This window comes from Eublepharis macularius, chromosome 13 (assembly GCF_028583425.1).
Source record: "Eublepharis macularius isolate TG4126 chromosome 13, MPM_Emac_v1.0, whole genome shotgun sequence".
Taxonomy (NCBI): domain Eukaryota; kingdom Metazoa; phylum Chordata; class Lepidosauria; order Squamata; family Eublepharidae; genus Eublepharis; species Eublepharis macularius.
This window is the reverse complement of record NC_072802.1, coordinates 8,688,952-8,702,968: the sequence shown is the minus strand read 5'-3', so window position 1 is coordinate 8,702,968 and position 14,017 is coordinate 8,688,952. Positions and strand designations below refer to the sequence as shown.

The following is a 14,017-nucleotide window of genomic DNA, read 5'->3' as shown; positions in this document are numbered from 1 at the left end:
GCTTCGGATTCGCGTGTTTGAATCACTTCGGAATGCTCCGTAAAGATTTGGAGCATTCTACAGTGACTCAGGGGGCTGGGTTTTCTCCCAGCACCCCCACCCATCACCCCCCCCCTGCCTGTTTAAGCACAGGTCCCTTTAAACTATCAGCTGGCAAGCGGCAGGGGGGATCCCCCCAGACGCCTGACAGCTGATAGTTTAAAGGGACCTGCTGCTTGCAAGCGGCAGGGCCCTTAGCCCCAGCCCCACCCCACCCCCTCACCAGCCCCAGCCCCCCACTTACCTGACCTCTGATTTTGGGGGCTGGCAGTGAAGGCCTCCTCCTCTGCCTTGCAGACCTGTAGCAGAGGAGAAGGAAAAAAACGCCCCCATGCTGGCCCCGATTCAAGAATCCCAAATCTTTACAAATGGGGTCTGATTCGAGTATTTTACCTGAATCAGACACCCAAAGCACACACCCCTACTCCCTCCCCCTTTTCTACTCATGTCTCTATATATGGCTGCCAACTGCACTTCATGTATTTGATAGATACACTAGGATAGCTAGTGTGATACAGTGGATAGTATAAAGCTAGGACCTGGGTTCAAATTCCCAATCAGAGTCTCTCTATACAAGACATCTTACATGAGGATGCTCAAGTGCAGGGAGACGCAATTTTAGCCAGGAAGCATAGTTCAAAAAGACAAAGCTGGAGATTACTCCTCAGAGGGCTTGTTAATTTGCCTCCCTAAAGGGAAGGTGAAGTTGACAGAGCCTTTGGGGAGGCGAAGATGAAATTAACAAACCCTCTGTGAAGTGATCTCCACGGGCTCTGTCTTTTAAAACTATGCTTCCCGACTAACTTTGCTTCTCCCTAAACTTGAGCGTCCCTGTGTAAAATGTCTTGTGTAGAGAGACTCTCAGTTATGAAGCTTATTGAATGATCTTGGGCAGTCATAGTCTCTCAGCCTAACCTAACTCCCAAGGGTGTCATGAGGAAAAGGTGAAAAGGAAGAATAGTGGAAAGGAAGCATACCACCTTGAGCCCCTTAGAAGAGGAATGGGTTAAAAATGGGTGGATATATAAACAAATAGAATAAAGTTGTCTAAGATGTATCAATTATCTAAGAAAGGGGAGGGGTGGTCTCCCCTGATGTTTCTGGGAGCTGTCTAATATTTTTCAAGAGCCTTGGGAACTTTCAAGAACAAAATGGCAGGTTAGTAGGTGGAGCTTGTCGCAAACTGGCTGCTTTCCTTTACCCAAGACAGCCTTTTTTGTAGCCTCTTGCCTGTGGGGCTGAGCGTGTGGCTGGAGCCAGGAGCCTGCCTCGTTCTGTTCTTCTTGTGGGCGTTTTGTGCCTAGCACCCCTGCCTTATCTATTGAGCTTTTGCAGCCATTGATTCGCTGTGGTTGCTTTTAGAAGGTTTCATTAATTTTAAAGGTTTTTTTTAGTAGGGCATTTTATGTGGTTTTGAAGTGTTTGATTCCCTGATCATTTTGATTATGTATTATACTGACATTCGAGAGTGTTTTGATATTGTGAAGGCCAATGGCCATATACAATAAAACGAATCTGATCTGATCTATTGAGCTTTTGGGCAAAGGTTCCCTTTGAAGCTCTGGACCCATCGGCATCTCAGCTCTCCTTGGACCTGACCTGTCCTTCTTCTTCATAGCAGGTGGAAATTTCCCCCAGGCCAGTTCGGCTAGGTATCCTGACGGTGCTTTGCCATCTTCTGGGCATGGCGCAGGGGTCATTTGCGGGGTGGGGGGGTGGGGGAGAGGAGGTAATTGTGATTTCCCTGCATTGTGCAAGGAGTTTGGGGACCCTAGATGATCCTAGAGGTCCCTTCCTAGATGGCCCTAGAGGTCCCTTCCAACGTTATGAATCTATGAAATATGACCCCGCCCACACACACACACACACACACACCTGGAATCTGACATGTTCATCACGTCAATGTGTGGCATGTGTTCACCAAACTGTGCTTTGAAGCTGGCACAGGCTCCTGCCAGGCAGGCTCTGGGCACATCTAGTCATTGGAAAACCCTCAAAAATTATCTCTGATTGAGGCATACCAGGAAATTTGGAAACTGCTCTGTGTTGTAATCTCTGACATCTGATATTTTACTGGGAACTGTGGCTGAATCCCTCCCATCACAGCTTGCTCTCCCGGTTGCATCTGCTGAATGGTTTTCCAGGGCAAAGGCTCTAGATGGGTGCAAAATGTGTTTATTTGGTCCTGTTGTCATTTACAGAAACACACTCTCGGTCAGAGTGGTCGGAGGTCTTGCAACAGGAAATCTCTTCCCCTCCCTAAAAAGCAAAATCTCCTAATGACTGCCAGGATTAAGATGATAAGAGCAACCTATTGACTCTTCCGGCCCCAGGAATGCAAAGCTGTTTGCTATTTTGGGTGACAAGAATATTAAGGGCAAAACAAGGCACAAAAATAACGATCTCCAGCTAATTTGCAGTGCATTTTGCAGGCCCAGATAAGAGGTATCTTGAGCATCAGAAAGCTGGTTATAGTTCACCAGCATTCTAGAGAGGGGGGAAAGCAGAATCGCCCTCCGGACATGGGATAGTAATGGCTCAGTGAGTGAAACGGCCATACAAACTTGTCATGGGGTTCTGGTGCCCTTTTGTCACTTGCTCTGGAAAGAAGCCAGGGGAACAGACCTGGACCCTGCAAGCCCAACACAGCCCCTTGCTCCTGCAATCGCTTGCCAGATGTTTTGCAAGACATAAGAGGTTGAATTAGATGTGGCACAGAGTTCCATGTCATTTTCTCCCATCATTAAAAAAAAAGAAAACCTTCTCCTGAAAAGCAGCCCTAGAAGGCTGCTAACTGGTGGGTGGGATGGAGCTGCCTCGTCCTCAGAGTTGGTGGGGCTCACCACCTCTCCCCAAGTCTCTCTAAAACCAGCATAGTAATCCACACATGTCCTATAGAGCTCACTGAATTCTTGTAAGACTCTTGTGAGAGTTTGGGGTGCCTGAAAGGCAAATGTAACTTGGCTGCATGAGTTTCAGGCAGGCTTGGCAGAGTGAAGAGTCTGGAAGCATTAGCTCCTCCAGGGCCCTGGATGGGGGTCCGGGCTGCCTCGTAGTAGCAGTGAGACGAGGGCGGCAGGGGCCTCTGGCAGCAAAATGCCTTGAACTTCCACTGCCCCCTTGACCCAGGTTTCAGTGTCTAGGACCCCTATTGGCCTCAAGTAGGGGAAGGAATGGGTACTTCTCGCCTCTAGTCAACACATGCACATGAGCACTGTGCACAGCCAGCCCTTTCACGCATGGTAGCTGCTGGAGTATATTTTGAACAGTTGATAACAGATTGAAGATTAATTATATTTTCCAAAAGGAACCTTGCCAAAAGAACAAACGCCCTCTTGGCTTTTAAATCAGTGGAGGACGGGCTGTTGTTGAGCCAATGAACACAGCCTGCCGCCAGTGAGTGCATTCTTCAGCCATCTGTAACGGCACAGAGGGTTGGGCTCAGTCACAGGTGTGTCCCCATCTTCCTCTGCAAAAGGTTGAAGGGCAAGATCTTTTCCCTCTTTGACTTGTACTTACCTCGTAGCATATCCGTGTCATTGGCCTTGGACCATAGAATGGAGAGTCAGGCCGTCTGGCTGAGCCTGTACTCTGCACTCCCCGCTCCGTGCTTCTCTGATGTGGCGCAGAGTAGACAGGACTGGGTTCACCAGTAGAACAAAAGAAGGGACTGGGGGTGGGGGTCGTCTCAGGTGGGTTTCAGCAGTCGTGCCGGTGAGGAGGGCGCTCTTGATACCTGAAGCTCTGCTCATCCTGGAAGTGGGCTGCTTCATCCCTTCTCACCCAAATGAACATAAAAGACCCCCAGAACGGTGTTCAGGTATCCACTTCTCAGGTTCTTGATGCTGCCTTGCAAGGAAGAAGTAATGCTTTCTAGGGGCAGATTTGCCTGAGATTAAAGAAATTGATAAGCCCAAGTGATTTAATGTGAAGAGCAAGAAGTGGGAAGGGGTGTTGCATCATCCAGCATTCTATAGGATGAAACTAAACATGACATTAGGAGATCCTTTTTTAAAGGGAAATAGTAAATGCACAGAGAAGGTTTAACCCTTACTTGCTCAAACTGGCTCCTCTCCAGGCAGTAGATAGCTTTGGAGAGGAGAATGGCAGGGAAAGAGAGAGTGTCTGACCCTTTTCCTTTTCAGAACCAATAATAGCCCCTGGAAAAAGGGATTGCTTTCAATTAGCTAATTTGCATAGAGAGGGAAAGGTTAAATCCCTCCTCAATTACGTGTGCGCACGCATGCACACACGCACTCACTCATGCGGCAGCTCTGATCCAAATAGGAGTCCTGCATAGCTGCTATTCCTTGTGAAAGTGCTGTGAAGATACATTTATGGGCCTCCTAGACAGAGTGTGATCTGGTTTGGCCCTTCCTGCCACTTAACCTATCCTGTGTATAACCGTCACGGCTGGCCCACAGTTTTAAGGACACCTGGCTTTCCTTCACTGTAGTCTTTGACTGCCCTCTGCAGGCTTTGGGTGAAATCAAGATTTCTCATTTTCTGGGATTTGATAAATCCGATATCCACGGCCAGTTATAAATGTAATCCACCGTCAGCCTCACATAGTTGCCTGTCTGTTGCCCTTCTGGACACCGACCGGAGAGGCCGTTTGCCCTTGTGGGTCAAGGTGCTTCCGATGTGGCCGCTGCCGCCTCCTTCCTCCGCCCTCTGCACTGAGATGGCCACCAGCCCCTGTTCTCCCCTCCCCACCCATAGGTGATTCTCTTAAGTGCTATGTACACATTGCTATGCGAGTGCATAATGCTCAGCCTCCCAAGTGTTTGACTTGAGTGCAGATTATAATAAAATCTGTGTTCTTCGCGGCAGCCGAGAGGAACATTAAAACTTGGATGAGCTCCATCAAGTGAAGTAAAGGGAAGGCCCTGCGCCCTTTCCCATGATCGTACCCCGGACTATTGAGCTGCAAGTGTCTGTCTGGAGCTGCTGAGTGGATGTTACAGCGCAGGACCCCTGGACTGTGACCTTCAGGAGCAGCAGGCTCTCCCTTGAAAACCTGGGGCACGCGGGCAGAGTCGACGTGGTTCAGCTTAACTGCAGCTGCTTCTGAGCTGTAGAATTCCAAGCTGAACGCTTCCCAGCTCCTGCTGTATCACTCAGGTGCCTGGCCCATGGCTGGCCTGGCCCACAAGGGAAAGTCAGTGGTAGCTGAAGCGACTGTGATATCAGAGCAGAACAACCAATGGTATCAAGAGACGGGCCTTTTAAAAAAAGGAGATGGCAAGGCAAGTTTGTTCTCCCCTACGGTTTATGGGCAGTGCAGATTCTAGCCCACTTTTCATGTCTTGAATGCCTTCCTTGCCTTTCCTCTAAAGGCAGATTACAGAAAACACTCAAGCAAAGCCAATTGTAACACTTTGGCAGTGCCCAGAGCAATAGGTTTTTGCTGAAGAGCGGAGAACTGTGTCAGAGGCAGGCAACAGGGTGGGGTGCCCGGCTGCTCTCCCCTTTCTGCCAATGACGTCTTCAGGCCGGTAGGCAGCAGCTGGCAAGGAGCCAAATGTACTTGGGGGGACTCCCCGGGCCTCCCCTGCAGCTGTATGCCAGGACAGGACAGGGATGAGGAGCGTTTCCTGGCAGTTCTTGGCTGGTGCTGCATCCGGGCGTGATGGGCAGGTACCCAACAGCTGCCTCCTCTGCTCCTGATTGCAGCAGCCTAGTGTGTAGCTGGCAAAGAGGGGCGATGGCTCGCTTGCGCTGCCTCCGTGAGCCTGTTTTTAAGGCTGGAAGTAATCATTGTGAGAAACTTGGGGCCACCTCTGAAAATGGCAGCTCTGTGGTCCCCATCATGATGTGTGATTGCAAGGTGGGCTTCCGGCTCTGCTGGGGCACAGAAATGCTTGGAAAGATGATGCGGGGAGCGGATAGGATTTATTATGTGGGGCAGAACTCAACCCGTGTAGGAGCTTAATGCAAATACGGAAGTTGATGACTCACCCACAAGTCACACACTCACCCCACCGAGAGAGAACCCGTGGGACTCCGCAGTACAAATGTCGAGTCCTTCAGGAAACTAGAAATGCCGAGCTTCAGGAGAAAATGTTCGCAGTGTCGACTCCCCCTATAAAATCCCTCATACAGATTTTCCAAGTTTGCTGTGCCACAGAAGGTTCTCAGAGCAGTTCATGTGCTGAAGAGTCCCCAGAGGCTCAACAATGTCCTGCCCACCTGGGTGATGCACTGCAGAGCAGCACGTCCCTGCTTTTAACCTCCCCACCCCTAAAGCGATTGCTCATGTGTCTCCTTACAAATGTATTGGGCTTGTCTGTAATGCTCATGCAAGGGGACAAAAGGGATAAACAAGTGTGATGTTCCAAGACAGCCACACTCCCAACTAGCCAAAGGGGGTGTGCCTGCTGGGTACTAGAACAGCCCTAGGGTGAAGGTGGGTCCCTGCTGATGGTGCGTGTGCAAACATCCTGGAGGCTTACAGGAAAATTCAGGGCATCATTTCCAGTGGCAGACCTAATGCCTAGTTATGACGACTGGCCTTAAGGGAAACTAGGGATACTCGTGGAGAAGGAGGAGGAAACCCTCAGAGGCCAAGATGTGGAAATGGCATCTCCATGTTCAAAGGCAGTGTATCAATGAGTACCAGTTGCTAGGGTGAGACAAACAAAGAGGGGGAGAGTTTGGCCTTAGTACTCCTGTGCCACGGGCCTTGGGCACTGGGTGGCCACAGCGGAGAACAGGATGCTGGATGAAGTGAGACTTGAGTCTGATCCAGCACGCGCTTCGTATTCTCACCAAAGTAAAAACTTGAACCCAGCACTTCCTCCTATGTTGCAAATGTCAAACCTGAGTGGCCTTTTAAGTGCTGTTTTTTGCACAGCACAAAGCTAATGCCTTCTCATATCCCGTCTTGGTGACATGTGCAAATGAAAAAAGCCTAAGTGAGACCCCCTCCCCCCATACCTTTAAATCACAGTCAAGGCTGCGTGGCTGCTCGGATGGCCTTGATCTGGGGACTGTTCTTGTCTGCTTCTTGGGCTTCAGATCACGTCTTCTCTGTCCAACTAAACTCCAGTGCATGTGAATAAGATAGAATATGCATCGAGATTCCGCTGAGTCCCCAGCTTGCTTATTGTGCCAGAAATGTGGCATTGATCAGCATGGACAACAAGCCCGTTAGGGGGTTGGGATCGATCGGGTAGCGTGGCATCAATGGAGTCGTCTGCATTGGAGCGTTTAAGAATACTTGAGAATCCATTGCTGAGACCGGTGGGTTTTGACAGAAAGGCTGGCATTTAAAAGTTCGTCCCCTGCCCTGGAAAACTAGGGAGAACTGGAGGGTACAGAATAGTGGGGCAGCTTTGCAAAAGACGTTACTGGTGACTGGTTCCCCAACGCCCCTTACTTTTGACAGTGTTCATTGGTGTCACTCGGCATTTCTAACATGCCAAAGAGGCTTTTAGTGGAATTCATGGTTGGATGCTTAGCCTTGAGATAGGGACTCCCGAGTTTATTCCCTGCTGAGGCGTGAATTAACCTGGGTGCCTTTGGGCTCGGCACAGTCTTGTAGTCAAACCCACCTTGCAGGGATTTGGGACTCCTTGGAACAAGAGTGGGACACAGATGGGATGAGTAGAACAGGTTCCATTGTATCTTGTCCTGCAGCCCAACCCAAGGAGCATCATTCCCCGGGAGGACCTTTCAGAAGAAGCACCTTGCTTTCTTTTGAATTGCCATGAGGATGGGGAGATGTGTTTTCCATGAATTTTGTCACCAGTCAGGTTTCAGAGCAATTCTTTTGCCATATTGGGATTTTCCCCTGTGGGAGAGAGACACATCCAAGCTTTAGGGGGGGAAATAATCTGCAGCAAAGAGAGAGGAAGGACAGCCTTCAATATGGTGCCTTCTCTTAGAGTGCCTGTTCACCTGTGCATGACCCTCAGATGGCTCTGCTGACAAGATTGAGATGCACAACGAGTTGCTTTTGGGGTAACATTTATGTGTCACTTTTCTGCCCTGGGTCTTCTAAGAGGGCTAACAATTATTTTAAAATTCACAATAAAATCCAAGAATGTTCTTAGAAAAATCCCGCAGGTCACTTAAGATAGCAACGTCACAGCAGCAGAGTATTAATCACCAGAAGCCTGGGAAAATAACTGCAACGGTATCTGTTGTCTAAAAGACCATCAATCTGGTGCCACGTGAGTGGAGAGAGGGTTATTCTGTGATGAAGGAGGCACCACAGTGAGTACCTAATCCTTGTTCATCAACACCAGCCTGACCTCTAAAAGTGAAGCAAAAGCCAGCTCTTTAAATTGTGCTCAGAACAACCTGGGAGACAGCAAACATCTGCTAACGCTAGAAAGATATGCTCTGACTGGCAAGTCCCGATTAACAACCTGGTGGTTGTGTCCCATACTGGCAGAAGTTTCTGAACAGTCTTTAAGGGCAGCCCCATGTGGTACACATTGTTGTAATCTAATCTGCATGTTACTAGAGCACACATAATTTTGGCAAGGCTGTCCAATACCAGCAAATTGTATGCTTCCCTATGTTAGTGAATGGCACTTCATGCCACGGAACCACTGGAACATCTAAAGTAAAGACCTCAGGCTTAGACTCTGGGGGGTGGAACATGGAAACTGTGGGGTGGGGCCTGGAAGATTAGGAACAGAGCATACTTGGGAGCAGTGGGTGACAACTTGAGGGGGGGGTCGGGCCAAAAGTTTGGTTGTGCTTGGTACCTCTGGTGGAATCCAGTGGACATGACTGAATGTATAGTGCAAATGCCAAACAGAAAACAGGCTGCCTCCTCCATTCTCTCCCCTTACCCTGAGATTAGCAGCATCTGGAGGGGCTGCATAAACTTGGGGGCCCTTTGCTAGGCAGATGAGAGTTGGCACAGCCTCTTTCTGCACAGCGATGGTGCTAAAAGAATGAACGGCCACTTCTGAGGTTTCAGTTTGTCCATCTCTGGATACTTGCTGCAGTACCAACTGGGGGCACCACAGGACCAGAGTCTTAAAGGAATGGGGTGGAGGAAGGGAGCCTCCTGGACAAAGATGGATATTCTCCAGTGTTTGATCCACTCAGTAATTGGATTTGGGATCGGATGGTCCAGAGGAAGGAATTTCAGCTGACATATCAATGACATAAATAAAAATAGTTTCCCAGTGCAAATAACAGAAAAGCAAGTTCATTGTAAAAATGTGACACCCCTGACTTTTGTGTTTGGAGGGGACCATGCTGCACATTACATTAAAAAAAGATTTTTGGTTTCTTTAACTTCGTTTATACCCTACCTTTCTCCCCAATGGGGGCCCAACGCAGTTTACATCATTCACCTTTCCTCCATTTTTCCTCATTACGGCAACCCTGCGAAGTATTTTATTTCATTATATTTCTATTCCGTTGATTAGGCTGAGAGTGTGTAAAGGCCCAAGGTCACCCAACAAGCTCCCTTGGCAGAGGGCGGAGTCAAACCTGGGTCACCAGTTCCCAGGCCGTCACTCTGTAAGCAGTCGGCTACCTATAAAGGTAGTGCCCCGGCCCCATTCAAATTGTACATGCGCTGTTCCCTTGAGGTTTGCCCTAAGCCTCTTGCTCTCCTGGTCAAGAATGCTGTCACTTGAAGCTCTCTCACCACAGACTTCCCTGCTCTCCGGATAGGTAATTATTGCTTTGCAATACCCTGTATCTATTCCATCTTCACCACTGTTTTTCCTAGGCCTTTTGTGTGTTTGCATGCAATCTTGTGTGTATGCATTTGCCCCTCGAATAAAACAATTATCCTATATTTAAGAACACCGGCTTTATGTGTATGTATCCTTGGGAAAGATCCCGTGGTTATCGGCCTCTCGCATAGCTGTCTTCCTTGCCCACTGTGAAGTGCAGGAGTTCGCTAGAGCCCTCCCAGCGGTACTCCCAAGGATGCAGTGGGCCAAATTGGGCCCATTTGGGGCCAAAATCGGCTCAATGCAGAGTGCAGGAGTACTCCAGGGCCTGTCACATCACCCCAGCAGCACTCCTGCACTCTGCAGCGGGTCAATTTTGGCCCCAAACAGGCCCAATTTGGCCCAAACAGGTCCAATTCAGCCCCAAACGGTCTGAAATCAGCCTGATGTGGAGCACAGGAGCACTCCCGGGGCAGCACGAGGCCTGCATGATGACATTACTCGCAAGGAGACCATTCCAGGCGACAACTCTAGCCACTACACAACACTGCCTCTCTTATACTTTGTGAATGCAAGAAAGTAAAGGTTTCTTAGAGGGATGCTCATCAGAGAGTCAGACTGGCTCCTTCTCTGTGCGTTTGTCTTGTGTAATGTAGGGAAAGGCCCCGATAGTCATCTTGATACACCCAAACTAATTTCTTCAGGCCTGGTTCAGGGTGTGTTTTCACCCCAAGCAAGGCACGTTCTTCTCCTTCTTGGTCCCTGCCTTTGCCAGTTGCTTCCAAGAGGGAATGGGTGCCAGTCACTTGCTGCACTGCTGAATGCCAGGAGTGGGCAGAGCCCTGTGGTGCCCAGGTGCTTTCCTTGTTGTGGTGCCCCAAGCAATCCGGGGTGTATGTGTGTGGGGGGGGGGCTTAGCCCAAAAACTGGCCCTGGATTTCTTAATGCTTGTGAAAAATCTCTGGAAATAATTTCCTTCCTTTCTTTCCTTTTCTCTCTCTCCCAGCCACTCTCTCACCCTCTACATCCCTCACCACAATCGCCGCCCTTCAAACTCCTCTTGGACAGGTGCCACTCTTTGCCCCTTTCCCAGAGCACACCAATGGGGCTGGATCAGCTGGGCTGGAAGAGGAAGTTGTTGCTAAGTCCTGGAGGTAAGTCACACTCTACCTGGGCTGCTTCTAGGCAAAGGTTTTTGCTTTGTAAGAGATGAAGTGCTAGAGTTCATCCCTGCAAAGTTAATGGCAGGCAACTGCAGTCTCGGTTCCCCCCAGGGCCACGCAGGGAAGGAAGAGGGGGTTTAACCCTTCATCAGTCTAGTGGTTTTGCCATTGGAAACTAGGTGTTGCTGTTAGCATGTTAAAGGAGAAAAGATGCACCTGTTAAACAAAGCAGGGAGCTGAGTCCTAAGGCTGAGGGGCCTGATGCAGAGACACAGCGGAATGGCCCTGCCTTCCGAAGATCAGTTTGCAAACATTGTTCTGTCTTTTGCTCTGCGCTGGCTCTCAATAATGTCGCCTTGGCATCCTGGCACCTGCCTGTTTTCCCCACTCTTTGCCACCTTCATTTTGTTAATTAATGCATTTTGTTAATTTCTCTACCAGTCTATTAGTGAATGCATCCCATTCACTTTCCCAACTTCTGTTCACTTGAATGCCAGAGCTGAGATTTGAACCTATGGCCTTTTTGGTCCAGGGCCATAACTCTTGAGACCTCTCACATGAGCTGGAGCTCTGCAACAGGGCCTCATCCCAGATTAATGCGCGATGCACAGTTGCTCTCAAGGAGGCTTAGAAAAGCTGACTTATCCCGAGTCTAGCTGTGCTCAGTAGGCACCACTCTCCCGGAAAGGGATGATAGATGCTAGGATGCTGGGAGGAGGAGGGAGGAAGGAAAGGAAGTAAGGAAATGCACAAGCCCATGTGCTGTTTGTGATGTGCCCAAGCCACGTGCAGTGTGCTGACTCGGAGCCTACTTAAGCAGCAGCTGAGGCTAGGCACGTGGCATCTTCTCCCAGTGGGTGTCACTCTGAACAAGGACTGCATAAAAAGGGGGAGCTGCGTCATGCCGCATGAAGTGGCTGTGGAGCCCCTCTGGAAATTCTGAGGGGTGCGCCTGTGAGAACTGCTGTGCCAGGAGGAGGGGAAGGAGATTGATTCCTGGGTTGATGAGAATGGTAGCATTTAATTTTAGAATCCTGGATTCCTCCCTCGCTCCACCTGCCTCTTGGTACTTGGCTGTTATCCATGCAGCCATATAAGGCAAATGAAGAGGAGGAGGATGCTGTCAGTAGAATAACTCAGGATGCTTCCAACGTTTGTGTGTCATGAATATGAGATCTGCTTGGCTGGATTCCTGGGACTGAGTGGCAGAGCACGTGTTTGGCATGCAGAAGGTCCCAGGTTCCACCTTGATGCCTCCTGGTAAAAGAATCTCAGGGCATGGACCCTAGGACAGGCCTCTTCACAGCCTGGCACTCTGGAGAGCTCTTGTTAGTCAGAGGAGACAATACAGAGTTACACAGTCTGACTTTGTGTCAGGGCTGCCAACCTCCAGGTAGAACTTGGTGATATCCCAGAATTACAACTCATCTCCAGAGTACAGAGATCAGTTTCCCTGGAGGAAACGGCTGCTTTGGAGGGTGGACTTTATGGCATTATACAGCGTTGAGGACCCTCCCCTTTTCTCCCCTGCTGGTGACAGCCATTTAATCCACCATTCTGTTTCCAAGAGCAAATAGACAGATGCTTCCAGGAAATTCTCAAGGAGGTAACCCTCCCCTGTTCAATGTCATCTGCAAAGGATGGTGTAATTATTTATCACAGACAATACAGAGCCACTGCTGAAAATGGAATTCCTGTGTTGAATTCTTCCACATGCATCTGTGCATCACTTATCCCATGTTGTGATGCCATGACATTCTGCATTTCACTACTCCAGCCAGTGTCATTTAATGGTGTGGAGAGGGGCAGAGAAAAGCGTGATAATGAGGCAAGCAGTGCACATTTCAGAGGAGACATGGAAACACTGTTTTTGATCCACTATCCTCAGGGTGGCCACTAAGGATACTGCGAATTTCACAGAGAACCTGATCGGCAGCTAAACAGGAGACCAGCATACCTGCCATTATTGTATTATGCATCATTACTGTTTTGCTAAAGTTGTTTTCTGTCATAGCATCTGAGAGTGTGTAAACTGCTAACATAAAATGCAGGAGAGCCAGTGGGGTCTTTCCATTATCTGTTGAAAATATGTACTTTCACTTTTCCAGCAAGTGCCCTTGAAGGCAATCTGCTAGCAGCGAATGTTGTATCTTTCCCCAGAGACTGGGATATTTTCACTGTGTACTTCATTTAGTCTAAACTAATCAGTTCCCACGTAACTTCTTTGGGGTTTCGCGCCAGAATGTCAACAGACCCCAAAGGGCAGGAAGTTTCCCTATAATTAGTAATGCCTTTGTTTGAATTGCCACTTCTGCCAATTGCCACCTTTGTGTGAACACCATGAACTGTATGGATCTCAATAAAGTTGCTTCAACTGGAACACCTGTGTGTTAACTGTGGAGCGCTTGAGGGACCTAACTGCCAGGGACTGACAGCAGCACTGTGTCAGGCCTGGCTAGAGGACTCTCTCAGACTCTCCACTTCATCAGACACAGCTGTATAAGAAGGTCTTTATTAGGAATCCATGCTAGCAAAGCATGGTACAGAGTAATTGCCTGGAATGCCAAAGCCAAATCTTCCCTAAGAGGTCATACCTCCAGTCCCCTCCCCCCAGTCCAAACAAGAGTCAGTTGAAGTTGGTGCGAAAGTCCTGCAAGAGATGCAGAGCTGAAATTCCCAAGGTCTGTTCCCACACCGCTCCAGCGGCACTGATAACACCCCTTGGCCCAAGCAAAGCAAGAAACAGTGAAGGAGGAAAGCTACCCCGTTACCCATCCCCCCAGTAGCAATACATTCATAGGTATGGCAGGCAGGCTGGCTTGCCTGCCTGACCCACTGGGGGCTTTCTTGGAGCGTGGGTTAGGATCTGACTGCCAGCCAATGTTCCAGTCATCTGGGAATCAGCTTCTGATCTCCTGGCCCGGGAAAATTCATTGCCTGACAAATTTGCCAAACTCATCAAAGCTTTTTGGGGGGAGGGGGGATTAGAAGCTGACTCTCAGTTGAGTAGAGGATCAAGTAGGAGTGGATTTCTGATCCACGTGTGCCCCCCAAATTGCTGTCTTTTAGGGAGGTTGAAACATGGTCTCTGATCTCTAACTTAGCTGTGTTTCAGCCTTTCTAAAAAACACAAGTTTTTTGAGTGGAGTGAACTAGAAACTCTCA

The 14,017-nt window shown here is 49.1% G+C and overlaps 1 protein-coding gene across 2 annotated transcripts in view; it reads left to right on the top strand.

Moving 5' to 3' along the window:
• ARHGEF9 (Cdc42 guanine nucleotide exchange factor 9) overlaps positions 1–14,017 on the top strand; it is a 408,379-nt gene that overhangs the window by 56,275 nt on the left and 338,087 nt on the right. For both annotated transcript variants that reach the window (XM_054996023.1, XM_054996022.1), the window contains exon 3: positions 10,696–10,843. In XM_054996023.1, the coding sequence (XP_054851998.1) occupies positions 10,696–10,843 (148 nt within the window). The remainder of the gene's footprint in view (positions 1–10,695; positions 10,844–14,017) is intronic.